Source organism: Protomyctophum parallelum (assembly GCF_964188405.1).
Source record: "Protomyctophum parallelum genome assembly, chromosome: 1".
NCBI lineage: Eukaryota > Metazoa > Chordata > Actinopteri > Myctophiformes > Myctophidae > Protomyctophum > Protomyctophum parallelum.
Window position 1 is genome coordinate 88,199,126 of NC_139697.1, and position 17,721 is coordinate 88,216,846.

General features: G+C 41.1%; 2 protein-coding genes across 2 annotated transcripts; one reads left to right on the plus strand and one right to left on the minus strand.

Annotated features, from left to right (window-relative positions):
* Window positions 1-168: 168 nt before the first annotated feature.
* LOC310871493 (dicarboxylate carrier UCP2-like) lies at window positions 169-5,418 on the minus strand. Its single transcript, XM_083783053.1, has 8 exons — window positions 5,295-5,418; window positions 4,820-4,953; window positions 4,465-4,672; window positions 4,059-4,266; window positions 2,628-2,825; window positions 2,395-2,496; window positions 1,694-1,874; window positions 169-1,441 (listed from the first exon to the last, which is right to left on the minus strand). Exons 3-8 carry the CDS (start codon window positions 4,588-4,590, stop codon window positions 1,327-1,329), a joined length of 930 nt encoding a protein of 309 aa, XP_083639179.1. The 5' UTR covers window positions 4,591-4,672; window positions 4,820-4,953; window positions 5,295-5,418; the 3' UTR covers window positions 169-1,326.
* A 3,422-nt stretch (window positions 5,419-8,840) lies between these two features.
* Window positions 8,841-17,268, plus strand: ppme1 (protein phosphatase methylesterase 1). The gene is made up of 14 exons (XM_083783030.1): window positions 8,841-9,160; window positions 10,393-10,486; window positions 11,050-11,142; window positions 11,271-11,328; window positions 11,897-11,948; window positions 12,563-12,717; window positions 12,869-12,959; window positions 13,760-13,825; window positions 13,934-14,075; window positions 14,867-14,996; window positions 15,818-15,862; window positions 16,008-16,072; window positions 16,191-16,258; window positions 16,903-17,268. The coding sequence occupies exons 1-14, from the start codon at window positions 9,075-9,077 to the stop codon at window positions 16,904-16,906; spliced, it is 1,149 nt and encodes a 382-aa protein (XP_083639156.1). The 5' UTR covers window positions 8,841-9,074; the 3' UTR covers window positions 16,907-17,268.
* The last annotated feature ends 453 nt before the right edge of the window (window positions 17,269-17,721 follow it).

Here is a 17,721-nt window from a genome sequence, read left to right on the forward strand (position 1 = left end):
TTGTTTCTGAAAATAGCTTTCCAATATTTCATCAAGTAATCTCATCTACTGCTTCAGTGACAAAAGCAATGTTATTACTATTGATCTTGATATTTTGTAATACCACAATCCAAATAAGGTACTGTAGGTTAAGATGAGATGCAAACAAGTTGTACCACACAATATAAATCACAATTTAAAGCTTTATTGGGTTATACACATTTGTTTTTCCATAAAATGTCTTATTGCCAGCAATAAGCCATTATTAGCCATACTTTCACAATATTGAGCAAACAGCTCTGTAAACAGTGACATGAATGGATATAAACCTACCTATTTACAGTACACCATAAAAAATGTAAACATTTTACAGTCAAAATGTGGTCATTACATCAATATATACCCCGTACAGTGCAATTCTGTCAGTTAATAGTTAAAATGTTCAACCACTTCAATCAATATTTTGATTCATAAACACAGCAAATGTGGTTCTAACCTGTGGCATCTTCAGAATGTCATAGTTTGAACTTTTAGACAAAATGTTCATGCTGTTTTTTCTGAATAATACATTGTATGTAGTCTCAAGTCTGTGAAGTTACAGACGTCATGGACAGATCTATCAGTGGAGCAGATCCAGGATTTAATTTACTCCATCGCACCACCCTGTCGCTAGCTGACACATCGGCTGACAAAATCCGCCCTTTTATTATATAGGCTCATGTTCACAAATCAATGCTAAACGGTCCACGATGATGAGCGTAGCATAGATATATGAACTCTTTATAATTATGATCTCTGCCTCTGTGCTGCCACCTGGTCATGATCTTTTCACCAACTACATGAACAATTTTGAGGCCCATATAAGAGTCTCATACAGTGGAGAAGGTGCCTAAAATCCTCCAACTGCAGCACGTTTCAAAGGTGTCATTCAGATGTCATCTGAACAGCATGGAGGACATAACCTCTCATTTTGCATGTAAGTTGACAGAGGGCCAAGACTCCAAAAACAGTCAGCGATGCTTTTAGTCCTCCTTGCCAAACAGGCTTAGGTGTGAAGCAGCTATTATGTTCATTGCCATACAGAGTGACGTGTCCAGGCTGACTGAAAGGACTGAAATCACACCTGTATTCAATACATTTGCATCTGAAATCCCATAATAGGATTTGCATTCATTCATGAAGCTCTGGTGTCACTATAATGACTGTGCTGCAGTGAAATGTGGTCTTCACAAGTCATGTTTGTCGAACAGCACGACTTCACACAACGGAGTAGCCTCCAGAGTTCGAGTTGGCATCCATGCCTGCGAGCTCTGTCTGAGAAATGTATAATTACACCGACGGATGAGGTCAGAATGGAGACTCCCAGGACTGCTGTGCTCTGGTCATCCCTCGCTTAATCTGTTCATATGACACAAACATCACAATGTTCCAAGACCCCAGTCGCAGGAACGATGGTATGAATCTGAAGCAGACAAAATAGAAGTGAAGAAGTGTACATTTCAATTTTAATATATGCAATACTAGGCTAATACACATCATCCTGATTCCTGAGTGTTTATTTACACTAGTGTAAATAATTGACTTTGGGGTATATCATTCTGAGAGTGTACAAGTGGAACCAAAGGATTTGCTTCCATTTGTACACTCTTGTAATTAAATAAACACTCACAATTTACTGTGTCGTACTGTACAACAGTGATGGTGATGTATTTACCCCTTATAGAAAGCTGTGAGTCCCTCCTTTGTCAGCATTGTGACTGTACAATGTATGGCACTGCTGTACTGGCCTGAGCCCGAGTTCATGTAACGTGTTTTGACTACATCCACCGGAGAAGCCACAATTGTTGTACAGAACCCCGCTATGAAGGCAGCCGTGAAGTGACACGGCATGTTATCTGTGGGGAAATATAGACAATGACACATTTAATAACACCAACCTTTACATTACTGTATAGGCTACTTTGTTGGCTGTCTCTCCCAGAAGCAGCGAGTGCATTCTCCGACAACGGCAATCAGACGCAGCGGCCTGGACGCTCCATCTCGGTCCTTTCGGCTTACTGCCGGTAAACTGCCGGTAACTGTCGGTAACGGCCGCGGCGCTGCCAGGAGAAGGGGCAGAATCTGCCGGGGGATTATGACACTCCACTGCCGCTCCATTTCGGTCTGTTCGGCACTGCCGGTAAACTGCCGGTAACTGGCCAGGGAATTATGATGACCCTTGACTGCCGCTCGCTTCTGCGGCAGTGCGTTCATGGCCCGACATGCGTTGCGTCGTGCTTGCAGTTAGGGTTAGGGTAAGGGTTTGGGGTAGAGTGTCGGACTGATGCCGCTGAGAAACATTGTCGCCTGCTGCGTTTGTTCCACAGCTGATGCCGTTGCCGGAAAATGCACTCGCTATCTTCTGATCTGTCTCACCTGTCATGAGGTTATACTTCAGGATGAGCTCCTTGAAGATGTCATAGGTTACCAACTCTGAACAATTCACAATGGCGTTACGTGTTATGTTTGGTATGCAACCTAGAGCAGAAACAGAGAGTTGATAGGATCAGGCATTCAGGAACCATGAAGACAATGAAACTATGATATCAGCAACGTATGGCAATTTAAGATCATGGAATATAGACGTCTTGATTTAAGATGACTGGTACCTCTCCAAAGGCCCCGCACTCCCTCATCACGAGCAATTGTCCGGTAAGCATCCATGGTGCCACTGTATCTTTTTTCACCACCAATCAGGCAAGCCTGGGCTTGGAAACGTACTTTCACCACATCTGTGGGCTGAGCAAAAACCACAGCCAAGGCTCCTGTGGTAGCACCTGCCATGAGCCGGACCACGATCCCAGTGTCTGAAGAGGAGTTTAAGGATGTATGATGAGTCACAGAGAATCGTGGGTCAACACAATGGGCCTCATGCGCCAACCGTTCTTAAGAAGTTCTTAAGAGGAAATTTGTTCTTAGACCCACTTAGGAAGTTTTTAAGAAGGTTTTGGGATCCCTCAATGTTTTCTTAGCTGTCATTTGTTCGTAGGTAAGAACATAATCTAAGCACACTGTGGAGCACTCTAAGGGCCGATTCATACTCCTATTTTAGAGCCGAATAAAAGTCGGTTCGGCTCTGTTAAGCCTACAATGTGACGTAATTTGAGGTTCGGGGGGGGGGGGGGGGGGGGTCCCGTCCTAAAGTCGGCTCTTCGGTGCTACTGAAAATTTCTGACGAGCCGAAACAGCGGTAAAATAGGAGTATGAATCGACCCTAAGGCCTGACTCACACCTTCGCATCTAGCATACAACATTGATGCATGCTAGATGTATGAAAGGGTTTGTTTACATCTTGCCCCAATGCATTTCCAATGGAAGTCACATGGTTTGACACAACATTTGTGTTGTACGGCTTTCGGCTGTGTTTCGACTGGCCCCCACCCCCTCATACAACACAAATGGTGTGTCAAACCACGTGACTCCCATTGAAAATGAATTGCGAGCTTGCATCAGTCAATAAGTCTCATGCATCAGCTATACATCAATCTGTTGTGCACGTGTGAGTCAGGCCTTAGGGTGCCTTTTTTGTTCTTAAGAGCAATCTGAAAACATAAAGGAAAAACAGCGCCCTCTGCATGATGCTCAAAGTTTGGTCTGAGGACCTCAAGGGGTCCTTGAGGAAGTTCCAGGCAGTCCACAGCAAAATATGGAACATTTTACCACTTTAACCCATTTTATACTTTGAAAATAGCCAATCTACAAGCTCACAACGCGTCCCATTACTGCCCTTTTGAGCTTGTAGATTGGCTATTTTTGAAATATTTTGATAAATCTTCTTCCCTAGCAGAAAACAATTTCAGGTGGGGGTCTGCAGAATACATGTCAATTTGGGGGTCCTTGACATGAAAATGTTTCAGAACAACAGGCCTGAGAATTCCAATCCAATCCAAACAGACCAGTTGAGTTGAAGGCAAGCACCATACCATGATACCAACCCCATTAGGAATTCACTTAGGAAGACATGTAAGAGGAAAAGTTAGGAACTTATTGGCGCATGAGGCCCAATCATACTAGTCAGGTGCGTATAGATAGAAACTCACTCTCTGAGCCTCGAGTGTAGAACTGCTTCATGGAGTCATAGAGACCGATTCGGACAGAGGCAAAGGTCATCTGCCTCTGGAGTCCTGCCACCAGGCCATTGTAAAGGCCACTGGGTCCTTCTGTTCGCACAATGGTGGTGAGGGTACCAAAAACGCCCCGATACTTTATAGCATTGGTCCCTTGCACTGTTTGAGATACATCTTGGATCTGGGAAATAGAATGATACAGTATGATGCTGAGCAACAAACTAATGTTGTCTGGAGAATAATATGTTTTTATTTTTAATAGACTAAGAAAAAGATATTGTACAGTCCATTCAATTATTTTCTTAATTGCTTATGTGGAAAACCGAACATAAACCATGCTTAAAAAATAGACTAAGAATGAATTCTTAGTGCATCTAACCTGTAGTCTGACTTTAGCAGTATCCAGGGGAAAGGTGACAAGATCAGCCAAGCAGCCTGCAGTGCCTGCACCAAAGAACTTGGTGGCGGTAGAAGGTGCGAGGTCTGTGGCATTTATGCCAACCATTGCTGCGTTGGGAATTTTGGGATTGATGGGATGTTCACAGGATTTGGTTAACTAAAGGTGTGTTTTTGCCCTCGTTGTATATCTAAGGAGAGACAGAGATGAGATGTCCCTTAATTACAAACTAATCATCTCATAAATACAGACATGACAAAGAGAGCACAGCAGCTCAACCCATAGTTAGTTTATTGTTATAGTTTATTGTTATACATAATTTTTTAAAAGTACATACCTGTGTGTCAAAGAAGAATTATTCAAGTTGTTCCCTGTGGTAAACCTTTCTCTTTCTCTTTGTAAGTCTGATACTCTTTTGAGATGTCTTGGCCATAAACTGATCTCCAACTAAGCAAAGCAGCATACAAGTCCCTGTTGAAATGAACCACATTCATCACTGAATTGATTGACTGTGGTTGACTGTGTCATACTTGTAATTAAGCAAGGCTCATGTATTACAATAACATTTTACAGTATTGATATATCCCTATATACAGTTGTACCCCCATACATGATTACATCACTAAGTCACAACTAAAGCTAGTGACAAAAATAAGCAAACTTAATTCTTTATAGGCTAACTGACACAATAAATGACTGAATGAAGAAAGAATAATATAAAATTGCAGACTGTCTATTAAAATGGAATCTGGTATATACAATAAAATTCCCTAAATAAATGAATGTGACTTAATTGAAATAGAAGTTTTTACCTTATTAAAGTTATTCCATGGAAAAGTATTATCCAGTATAATATGACACATTATATCCTTGATAAATCCTTGCTAGTTGTCTGTAGTCCTTGTTGTATGGCTACAGTTGTAACACTGAAGGAGCTCCTCAATTTATGTAGCAGGTACCTCAGATCCATGCCATATATAAGCATGAGAAGTTGGTCACACAGAGTGCTCCTGCTATGTTTATTATATCACGTTACAGGACACCGCCAGGACACGGCCGGCTACTTGAGCTGCAGTTGTTGATCTACTCATCACACAAACAGGCCGGGTCACTCACAAACAGCACTGCAACCTTTTAATGGAACCTAATGGATGGAACCGTTTTCATCCTCTGTTTTGGTTTTCACTTTTGTGAAATTGGAAAGTAGTACAGACAAGAAGAATAGAAAATTGACAATAAATTTATTTATTTAATTTTATTAGAACCATTGTCTATAGCCTAATGTTTATATTTTATTGTTAAATATATATGTGTTAACTGTGCAATTAGTTTTCTTCCAATTTGTCATATGCTCACATTCGTTATTTTATTTACTACTATACTTTCCAAGAAACTGTTTGCCTCAACATCACATGCTGACGTAAAAGTTGTCTCATGATCCCATTGGTTGTATCCAATCAGCCAGTGAGGCCTGTCTGGATTCCAAGCATGCTTTTATGCTTTCACTTACATAATGTTATAGTGAGTGTTGTTTGTATTGTAGCCTTTTCTCAGTGCTTTGGAAGATAATATACGATATGGTGTGTCCTTTAATCGGGCCTAAAATGTTGAGCCCGACCCGGCCCAGCCCGACAGAATTTCCTCGAAGCCCGTTTACATAATTGACAAAGTGAGACCGACACAGCCCGAAACCCGACATTTATTCTAAACAAGCTTAATTGACTTAAAATGACTAGCCCGGCCAGACCCAAAGCCCGACAAATACATAACAAATTGGAGTCGGGTTCCGACGGGCTCGGGCCAACATTTTAAACTCTAGTGTCCATCCCTGTACAATGCATTTGGGTGGGGGAATGGACCTGACATCTGTATGCAATCGATTGATTGATTGATTACATCAGAATCAGGCCATTCGTGTTTTGCGAACACAAAAGGAGCACAAAAGGAGAGGTTTGCGTGCAGAGAAGGGTATGGTCCAGATGCCAGGAAGGCTGGGTGTGCTGTGACGTCCTTAGCAGGCATTCCTCTCTACGTGTGATTTTCCATGGTAGCTGTAGGTCATGGCCCTGTCAGACTCAGGCCCAGCCGTTAACTATGCAAACCAGTGTCTCCTAAAAAATCACCTGCTGTTGTGTGTCAGAACGTTGTGTTCTGACGTACGTCTTCGCAAATCTCAACTTTCAAAATTGTGCTCCTGACTCATTGGCCAGTTCTGCAACATACATCTGAATGCGCTTGGTATATTTGTATTAGGTGAAGAAGTCTTAAATGAGATTAAGTCCAATGGGATGCACGCACATCCTGACCAAAATGTTTCAGGTGCTGAACAACAGTACGCACACTCGAGGAAAGGAAGGGAAGGTAACTTGTTACCCTAGTGGGAACATAATGTCCAGTAACCTTTGAGAACATAGCTGGACTGGTAAACAACTTGGTCATTTGGCCGAACCCAACAGCCCTGAAGTTACCCTCTGGCCCTGAAAATGAAATTGAATATCGGTGTGCGAGTGTCTCAAGAAGCCTAGTTAACCAACCCCCCCCCATCATCACTCACCACCCTGTGGTCCTTTACACTATTAATCACATCAGCTCTGGGCATGACAGAACAGGCAAACAATTCTTCCAAAAAGTGAACATACAGTGAAAAACCACACCCGTGTGAAGTGAGGGGCGCTCTAATTGTCGTACATCATCATAAAGAATGTTGGTCCCTTATTGGCCAAAGGTTCCCTGCACCGATATATATGCTGATTTGCACACTAAATTATCCGTTCATTGTCAATGACATTTTACATGTTTGTTCAGACAGCACAAACATTAGTTCTCTGTTCATTGTCAATGGCATTTTTTATGTTTGTTCAGACAACACAAACATTAAAGCTGTATATAGAGGGGTTAGCGCCCCTCAAACATAACATAACGAGTCATTGAAAAGTATGGCCTGAAAAAAGTATAGTACTGGATCATCACCTAGATCTGCATATATGGAGCCAGCCAGTAACTCTACATCTGACCTCAAACCTCAAACCCTTAGATATATGGAGCTGACCTGTTCTGACATTCCATATGTTGATCCTTCCCCACCCTTCCTTCCTCTTGGATGTCTCCCTTTTGACCTGTCCATTCAAACTCTAGATGCATGGCCCACCCCAAAGTTATTAGCGCAGCTGCGCCCGGCAGCCGGCGGAAACTAGAGTTCTCAATAGGCCCGAAAATTGGGCTGGCCCGAGGCCCCGCCTGGCCTTACTAATCAGCACACATTTTACACCCTATACCGGCCCCAAAACGTAAATTAAAAAATAGAAAGGTCCATATATGGGCATTCCCAGACCTGTTGTTTCAGTGCGACCTCACCCAAATTCTCGCCCTCAGGGCATCTTACTGGTAATAATAATAATAATTTATACCTTTTCAAATGTAAAAAAAAGTATTTTCCAAATGGTCATACCTGTGTTGAGATATGTTGCTGTACTCTTCTCTTCTTTATTACCACTAATTTATGTGTTGTCATGTGGAAATTGTGTTCTTTAAACTTACTTTGGTAACACTGCCCTCTTTTGTTCAATCAGTGGAATGGAATTTATTCCATGTCACAGAATACATTTATCATTTAGCATTAACTTCTTTCTTACAGAGTCAGTTACTCAGTTTCATTGCAAATAACATTCCAAATGGTCTGTTAAATATCTTTATTTATTTTATGTTGTTTTTCATTTATTATTATTTAGTTGTCACTCCCAAAATATAAAAAATAAATTGAAAAGATAATTGAAAAAACCCAACATGTGAATGGAGGGGGGGGGGGGGGGGGGGGGGTTCATGGACACGGGGGTCTGTACTCTCTTCAATGTGAGCACCGGTGGGGACACCTGTTAGTTGTACCATCATCAACAGAGATGGTGTACTGCCAGTCATGCTTGATGGCAGGGAGCAGTGGCTCTGCAGCCCTATGCCTGCAATGGTAGCCTATACCACCATCAGGCACATTTGGAGGCAAGAGTGATGGATAACCCTATGCCCCCTGGGGTTGCGGCCTACACTCTTCTTCTAGCAGCTTGCTTCCAGCGATGGAAAACCCCAGGGTTGTCAGATTGTGGGTAAACATTTTCTCACCACCCTCTGCCAGCCATTCTTTCCAGCAACCGCTGGATGCTCTGGCGCCTAACATCTGTTTTTTCTTTTTTTTTACTGACTTCCATTATAAAATAAAAATATTAAATTTAATATTTTAAAATCGATTACAAAAAACTGTCCTGTGGAGGGCACCAATAACCATACAAGCACATAGTCTGTCAGATTTATTTCTTCCACGAAGAAGAAGAAGAATCCATGGCAGAATAACTGAACGAAGAAGAAGAATGATATGGTCTATTATGGTGGGCTGAGCTGAGGTGGACAGTACTGCTTCTGGTTGGAAAACGTCAAAGCACTCGAATAGCCCGAAATAGCTGAGATTGTCCAAGTGCTTAACTGGACGAGAGAGAGTGGTGCCTCTCACTGTGGGTTTGAAGAGGAGGAATTATATGCTGCAAAAAAGAGAGGCGCTCCTATCGCATTGTTCTTGACAGAACAAACTCCACGCTGTCGACGACATGGAGAAACAGTTACATTTAAATTTATTAACCTCCAGACCTCCAATGGGAGGTGGTTTGCAGTCGGGGTCCAAGATGAGAATGGGGTGAGTTTAGCCACTATATGTTGTGTTAGCATGCTATCAACTTTGTTAGCTACCTATCCTCAGATTCCCGCTGAGCACAGAGCCATCTGCCTCTCTCCAATGAGGCCATAGAGAGGTGTCTGGTTTATAAGCCTATTTTACAATAATGTTAGCTTAGCATAGACACACTTGGCAGAGTTTGGAGAGCTGTCGGCTGCAATGCATTGTCCCAGTTTGCATAGAGTATTTTGAACCTGCTGCGGTGGTCCACTCCATAGATATGGTCCACTCCACATTACAATATTGTTGTGACAGCCTTTTTTCAGTGTGAGGTTGAGTGTGCCGAGTCTCTAAAGCCATCAGCCCACAGGTCTAATTCTAATTAAGTTACAAAACAAAAACGGTACATAACATATGTACTTTGTATATTGAGTTGAAATACTGTTGTACGTTAAAATACACACAAGTCTTTAATTGTAGATTGAAATTGTATTATTGAATGTTTTATAATATTGAATGGAATGAAATACGATTGTTTTGTCAGTGGTGGAGAAGTGGAGATCCCTGCTGTTCTGTGATGAGGATGGCAGGTGTATAGCCTATCTATGCGTCATGTTTCTGTAACGTTCACGTTTACATATTGATATACATCCTGCTTAGCCCTAGAACGGCTCTTGTTGTTACATACAGTAAGTACAATTAAATGATCACAGGCATTCTAGGTCTATACATCCTGCTATGACGTTTCGCTCCACCTTGAAATGTGCGTGGGCAGTTGTTATTGATGATAGTCGTGACCGTGACTCAGTCAGGACTCAGGAGGAGGACCCAATTTTCTTTCCCACTCTGCTTTTTTGTTTCATCATATATCCTTTCACAGACAGTATATGATGCAATGTTGCATCTACCTCTAACTACTACTAAAACACTGAACAAGAGTTTGATTTGTAGATGGAAAATTATTTGAAAATCTCTACAAATTGCACTAGGCTGCGCTGAAAATACAGGAAACATGATTTAATGTATATTGTCTATAATGTAGTTCTCCTATCAAGAGAGTCGGAAGGTGGTCTGGACCTGGACAATAAAAACATGTCTCCACTGCAATGTTTATATTTTGTATACTGCTATTAATTTGTTTACATTGTGTCATTGCAATCAAATCATATAGCCATATAACCTGCAATTAGGCATTTAACAGCTGACATGCAGTTCAAGTTAAAACCTCTCTTGTTGTTCCCCATTTCTCATAGACCTGGACGGAAAAAAGATTTCACCCCGTTGTGCTGGAGTCAGTATTTTGAAACAATGGAAGACGTCGAAGTGGAACATGACAATGGAAAAGATATATCCTTATCATGCTTATTCATGTTCTCTCTTACCCTGTGGGGTGGACTTGGTAACCTAAAGGTTTGAGGAGCCTGCCTGTTTTCGGCTTTGGTTCTCCAGACCAGGTGGTTGGTCTGGCATAGTGAGTCAAGAGTACAGTAGCAATGCCCACTCCTTAACAACAGACTCACAATGTGTCACGGTGTCTTTTCTTTTTCTGGTGAAAATCGGGAAGCCAGGTTGAAAGTAGTCTGCTCCAAATGCTGTTATAGAGCTGCTCATTGGTCAACAGTGGAACACTACTGTTAGGTTCAGGTACTGCATATACAGTATGTGAACAAACGTAGGTATGAATATGAAGCGAACCAGGCAGAAACTATCTTTTTAGCACATATTGCTACATAATATGTGGCATAGTAGTAATAGCAAAATATCATAGTATATTACTATATTATATTATATTATATATACTTTGCTCTTAATTAAGAGCATATTATGCTTAGTTAATTATCATGTGTAGATTTCAATTACATCTTTTTTTTGTCATAAGACTTTCATCTATTTCCTTGACTTCCGTGCACCTGTTCAGAATTTACTGCAGCGGGTCTCATGGTCCTGTACTGCTCCTGCTCCACGGAGGAGGTCACTCTGCTCTCTCCTGGGCTGTGTTCACTGTGAGCCACGTTACTGTAAAATAAAAGACATACGGTACCTCCACATCTGCAGTGCTGCATTACATTTCAAAGCTGTTTTGTCTCGATTGATCGGTGTTAACCATTTCAATTTCTTCGTGCATTTGCAGTCTGTGATATTCAGCAGGATTAATTGCAGGGTGGTGGCTATGGATCTGCGATCTCATGGTAAGTGGTAGAAGGTTCCCTGAAAGTTTAGTAATCCAGCATATGTAAGGTTATGTCAACAAAGTAGAATAATATCTAGGAATTTACCCTTTCCTTGTGCAAGAGTTTGACTCATGCACAAGGATATTCCTAACCAACGCAGCAATGCATGCTGTCATGCCTTACTTGTTAGATTTCGCAGCATGGTCAATTGGTCATGTAACTTTGGTGTCCCATGCTGAGGTTGAGGATGCCCTGTTGCATACTGTATGTTGACAATGTCGATGACAGAATTATTATACCGGTAATTGTTTTCCCAATCTATCGATTCGGTATGCCACTCGGAAGGCACTGAGCTGGCAGAACGGCCATTGCTCTGCTCTGAGCAGGCACTTTTTCGGCTTATGCTGAGTGCACTTTTGTGGCATGCCTGCCTGGCATGTTTTTAATGCCAAGATTGCCTTGTTTTCAATGTTGAGTCTACATGGTAGTACATTCGCTCTTACTCTGCCTCCCGATTACTCTGCCTCCTGCATTTTTAGCCTCAGATGTAACAAATTGTCAAATACTTTTCTCTGCTGTATTGCAGGTGACACTAAAGTGAAAGATGATGATGATCTCTCTGCAGACACAATGGCCAAGTAAGTTGTCCGGTCAAAAAACACAAACGCATTCCTTCCATTATTCTATTGTTTTCCTTGCTGCATAGAAAGGAAAATGAGGGGCATATGTACAGTAGACTTGCAGGATTGTGTGTGGAAACAAATTATTTACATTAGGCAAGGTGCCAAAACGTCCTACTTAAAAGCGCGACTATTTGATGAATTGGGGAAGAACAAGATTTGCTGCATCCATACATGATCATTACTCAACGCCTCAGGAGTGTTTTGGGATGTTAAAAGGGACCCCATGCTGTAGTTCATCATTGAGGTTTATTATTACTATGCTGTTGGAAAGTTTGTTTGTCCATGAACATCTGCTGCTGTCCCCTTATTTGCTAGAATGAAAGGACTTACATTTTACCCCACGTCTTTCGTTGAAGTATTTTATTGGCCAAATACTTCAACTTGGGGGTCCCTGTCATCAAAATGTTCCACAGATTTACAGCATTAGAATCTCAGTTTTCCCTCACTGTTATCAATCAGGCCAGTTTATATTCAGAAATACTAGATTGAGTTATTGGGAAATTACAAGTGAACATGTTAAAGTTGGCATGAAAATAATACAGATTTTGCTGTTTTTTTTTTTTTTTAAGGGATATTGGTAAAGTAGTAGAGGCTCTCTACGGCGAAAACCCTCCACCTATCATGATTGTCGGACACAGCATGGGTGGTGCTATCGGAGTTCACACAGCAGCTGCCAATCACATACCATCCCTACTTGGCCTCTGTGTCATTGATGTTGTCGAAGGTAAACACGCATGCTTGCGTTGTAAATATAAATTGGTAAGAGCTGTGTGTGTGTTCTAACTGTTCTTTATTCTAGCTGTCTTCCAATTTAGCAGGTTTCCATTACTTTTCTAATTGGTGTAAAATGAAAAACGTCCTGTGATTGTGGTCAGGCACAGCAATGGATGCTTTGAACAGTATGCAGAATTTCCTCCGGAGTCGGCCAAAGACTTTCAAGTCCCTGGAGAATGCCATTGAATGGAGGTAAAAAAAATATGCATAGGGTACTTTAGGTTTATAGTCAAAGTAGTGACTATGGCCTTAAAGCACTATTAAACTTATTAAACAAATGTTGGGGACGTATCTTCAATAGTTGCTTCTTTTTTTGTTTTTTTTTAAAGATATTTTTTTTGCGGCTTACGCCTTTTATTGATTTTTTAAGGGACAGATAGTAGGCTGACAGGAAACGGGAGAGAGATGGGGGGATGACATGCGGTAAAGGCCGTGTCGGGTTCGGGAGTCGAACCCGCGGCACACCGCGACTGGATTACCAGTCCGGTGCCCAGACCGTTACGCTACGGCCTGGGCCAATAGTTGCTTCTTTGATTTAAATTGGATAATCCAAAATAGTCTTGAGTTACATTGCATGGTCGAACAGGTCTAACTCTCTTCACATATTTTGCACAAAAATGTTTGCAAACACCAATCCTACCAATTGTATAAAATTATGGATGTTTTGAGCCCCACTGACTTCCATTATTAACTGAAAGAAGGATTTGTAGATCGTCTTTGGCTTATTGGCAGTGTGCACAAGAAATGTGGCACTGATTGACATTGACACAAACGCAGATCAACCCTCTTTATAGACATGGCTAGCCTTCCACAGAGACACACCGTAAAAATAAATCACTGTCTGCTTTTGAAATGTCATATTATTGACAAATTCTGCTTTGTTTGTGTTTGTGTGCTAAAAGTCTGACATTGAGAGTTGAATTAGCAAGAATGTAACTCATGAAATGTTCCAGCATTAAATGTCCATATACTGTACTCCATATTTCTTTCAGTGTGAAGAGTGGACAGATCCGAAACATAGAGTCAGCACGGGTGTCCATGGGAGGTCAAATAAAAAAGTATGTTTGTGTGGGTACTGTAGGCTGTACGGTACATCAGATGCTGCCCTTGTGTCTGACCTTCTCAGCCAATCAACTATATGTGATCCTCTCTCCCGACATTTATAGAATGGAGGAGACCGTCATCAGTACAGGTGTTTCTACCAGCATCGAAGGAATAATAGAAGAAGAAGAAGAAGAAGAAGAGGAAGAAGAAGAAGGAGAAGGAGAGGGGTCCAACAATAAAAGATTGAAAGAAGATGACAGAGAGGTTTGTTCTGTCTGTCTTATGTTTCACTAACTTTATGGGTCCCAAAATATATTTTTCTAGTCTGCATGAGGAAAAGGTTTTCTATGGGTGATCGGCTGGTAAAATACCTAGGGCTATATCTTGCGCCACCCCTTAACCCTTATCCCTAAACTTATTTGCTATTTTTAACTATTTAAAAAAACCTTTTAAAATAGTTCAAATAGCCGATCTACAGGCTCACAACGCCTAGATGTAGATCGGCTAGTTGAACTATTTTAAAATGTTTTTCAAAATAGTATGAAATGGCAAATAAGTTTAAGGATAAGTGTGGTGCGAGATAGAGCCCTAATGCCCACCACTCTGGAGTCTAGGGGGTTTGAATCCACGGCGGTGCATCCGGCTTTGCGAACACAATTGGCCCATGTTTATGGGAGGGAATCCGGGCTGGGGGTGATATTTGTCACTACACGCATTCCTACAGACTGGGGCGGCACCTGTCAGCAGGGAGTGTTGGGCGGGAGGAGCAGGATGGAGGTTCTGAATCCTCCTGGTGGGGGCTCCTTACTGGCAGGTGAGCCAGAAAGGTACAACAGCAGTGACAACGCACAGAAATGAAAAAGAGAACAAAATAATAATTTGCTACTCTTGGAAGAATTATGTTTTTTTTGGGGGGTTAGGATTGCGGTGAAGGTTTACGGTTAGGTTAAGTTAAGGGATAGGGCCAGCTCAGCTAGCTGAGTAAAAAAATGTTTTTCTTACTGAGAGTTTGTGTGTGTACTGTATGTGTGTTAACATGAACTCTGTCCATACAGGTGAAGAAGGAGAATGTTTTTACTTGGCGAGTGGATCTGTCAAAGACGGAGAAATACTGGGATGGCTGGTTTAGAGGCTTGTCTGCTCTCTTTCTCTCCGTCTCTGTGCCTAAACTGCTTCTCCTTGCTGGTTAGTTCTTTAAAAAAACTACAATTTTTCACTGTTTGTGCTGAAGAATGCTGCCATCGAATAGATTGAATTTGGACATGTTGGTGTGGTCCAAATTACCACGGTATTTCACTAGGTTCTGCACAACAAACCAACATGACTGTACATCACGACATGTTTTAAATACATTTTGAATACAGAGCTATGTTGTACAGTTATTGTGTCCACCAGGCAATAGCATGGCGAAGATTACGTCCATTCGCTCGTCCGTGTGTCCGTCCTTCCGTCTGTTACCAGTTAATCTCTGGGGGGTGCGCACGCTTATCCGACACACCAAAGGTTCTATATGCAGAAATCCCGACATGCGTTGGTCCGACATGCGTTGCGTCGTGCTTGCGGTTAGGGTTACGTTAGGGTTTGGGGTAGCTTGTCGTTCTAATGACTGTCAGACCTTTGGTGGGTCGCTACGAAACTGCAAACACAGTCTGCCACAACTTTTCCAAAACGGCCTGTTTAAAGCGCCACCATGAGGCCGATTTTTGCAAAACCCATTTTTTATATTGCTCCTACAGATTTTATTCATACATCACGCAAATAGGTACACACTATCTCTATAGGACTATATAGGATACCTGTGCTCCGAGGAGCACCTTTCCTAGTTATTATTGATTTAAACTAGTTTTGGTATTGCAGGGTATTTGGATGTTTACATATAATATAGTCATAGCAATTGCACTCAAGCCTACCAAAGTTCAGTATCACTGACAAAAGTACTACTGTACTGTATGTCACTGACACACTGTTAACACTGTCTAAAAATGTTACATTTCTGTCCTCCATAGGAGTGGACAGGCTTGATAAAGACTTAACTATTGGGCAGATGCAAGGTGAGGAGCGATGCATGCATTTGGTTCATTCTTCTACACTTTTCTGTCCGTCAGTGTGAAACCAATGTCAACGACTTTAGATCGCAATTCATAATGAAATTCAGGTTCATGATTTTGCAACCATTGTTAATCTGTTTCTCTACAGGGAAGTTTCAGATGCAGGTTCTTCCTCAGTGTGGCCATGCTGTCCATGAGGATGTTCCCGAAAAAGTATGTTTACTGTATTTACCTGAGCAAGTACTGTGGCTAAAATATTTTTCTGAGTTGTTGTAGAGGACAGTTTGTAGGATGCAGTGGGCTTTGGTTTCAACGTCTTATTTCTTACCAGGTAGCAGATGCTATAGCATCATTTATGGTCCGGCACAAATTCACTGAATTTAAGGAGGGATACCTGTGGTAAGAGCAAATCCTATTTCACTTTACAGTTCTTGTGGTAGATTTAGATTTTATATGAAGATTTATATCAAGCTGCACTGATGGTCATACTGTATAAGCCAAGGCATGCATGAGTAGTATCATGTAATTTACCCCTTATTGGCCTGCATATACAGTAAGACTTTTTTTCCTCCAATGGAAATATCCCAACAAACAGGGTCGTATTATAATCGGGGACTAGACTATTTGACATTCAATATTCTTTTTCCACAAATGGGTCTTGAAAAATGGTGGTCGTATTATAATCAGAGTCGTCTTATATTTGGCACAATACGGTAGTAGTATTGTCTATTTATCAAATCCAGTCAATTTAATTTATACAGCACCAAATCGACCACCATCTGCCTTAACCGGGGGGGAGCTTTGAGACTGAATTAGTTGTATCTTTCAATATTAACTTGAGCCAGAATGATCTGCACTCATTTAAATATGAAATGGCTCATTGGGGTTACAGCAATTAGTATTTATATACCGGTATTTGAATTACACCAATCTGATCTCTGATCCTTACAAAGGGTTCATAATATTATACAGTATATGAGAGTATTGGATCTGAAATTATGAGGAAAAAAATACATTTAATGTTGTTGATCATTCTTTTACAGCTAATTTACAGTGTCCAGTATACACATAGCCAGCAGCCATAGAGAAAATGTGTGGAGATCCATGGACATCGTACAATTTAACACCAAACTCAAGAAAATATTACAAGTACAATAAACATTATTATTATTATTATTGTTATTATTATTGCACCTTCCAGCTTTGCCTTATTTTATTAGATTCCTTTGGAATGCATGGATTTGGCTTTGCTTGCCCAAGATCTTAATCTTTTTCTTATTATTTGTTTTTATACCTTTGACGCAATCATTGTTTCTGGTCTATTTTGACGTGATTGACTGTTGTGATATGTGTTTAATATTTTGGATTTAAAGAATGATGATTAAAGATGGATATAGAAAAACAAAACACCAACAGACATCTACTTAACTTTTTGCTACAGTATATCACATTGTTAAAAAAAAAAGAAAAACTCTTGTTTGTCTATTGACAAAAGCCAATGAGAAAGAAGAGAAAATCTGCACAGTGGACACTGTTTTGAATGCTCCCAAATGTTGTGAATTTATTCATGTACATTATGATCCAAAGGCCACAGTAAAGGTCCCTGCACACTGGACGCGTTTTTGGATTTTTAGCAACGTTTTTCTGTCTGTTTTCCGAAAAAACGTGTCCAGTGTGCAACCACCTTTAGAGGTTTATTTCACACTTAATCACAGTCAGGAAGAATAGCCTTCTGGGTCTTTAACAAGGCTGGCCCTTGTGTCACAAAGAGTCAAGCTGCTATAGAAGCATTATTTGGTCTACATAACTGGTATCATTTTAACACCACTGGCCTCACCATGTAAGGTCATGATTAAAGGGCA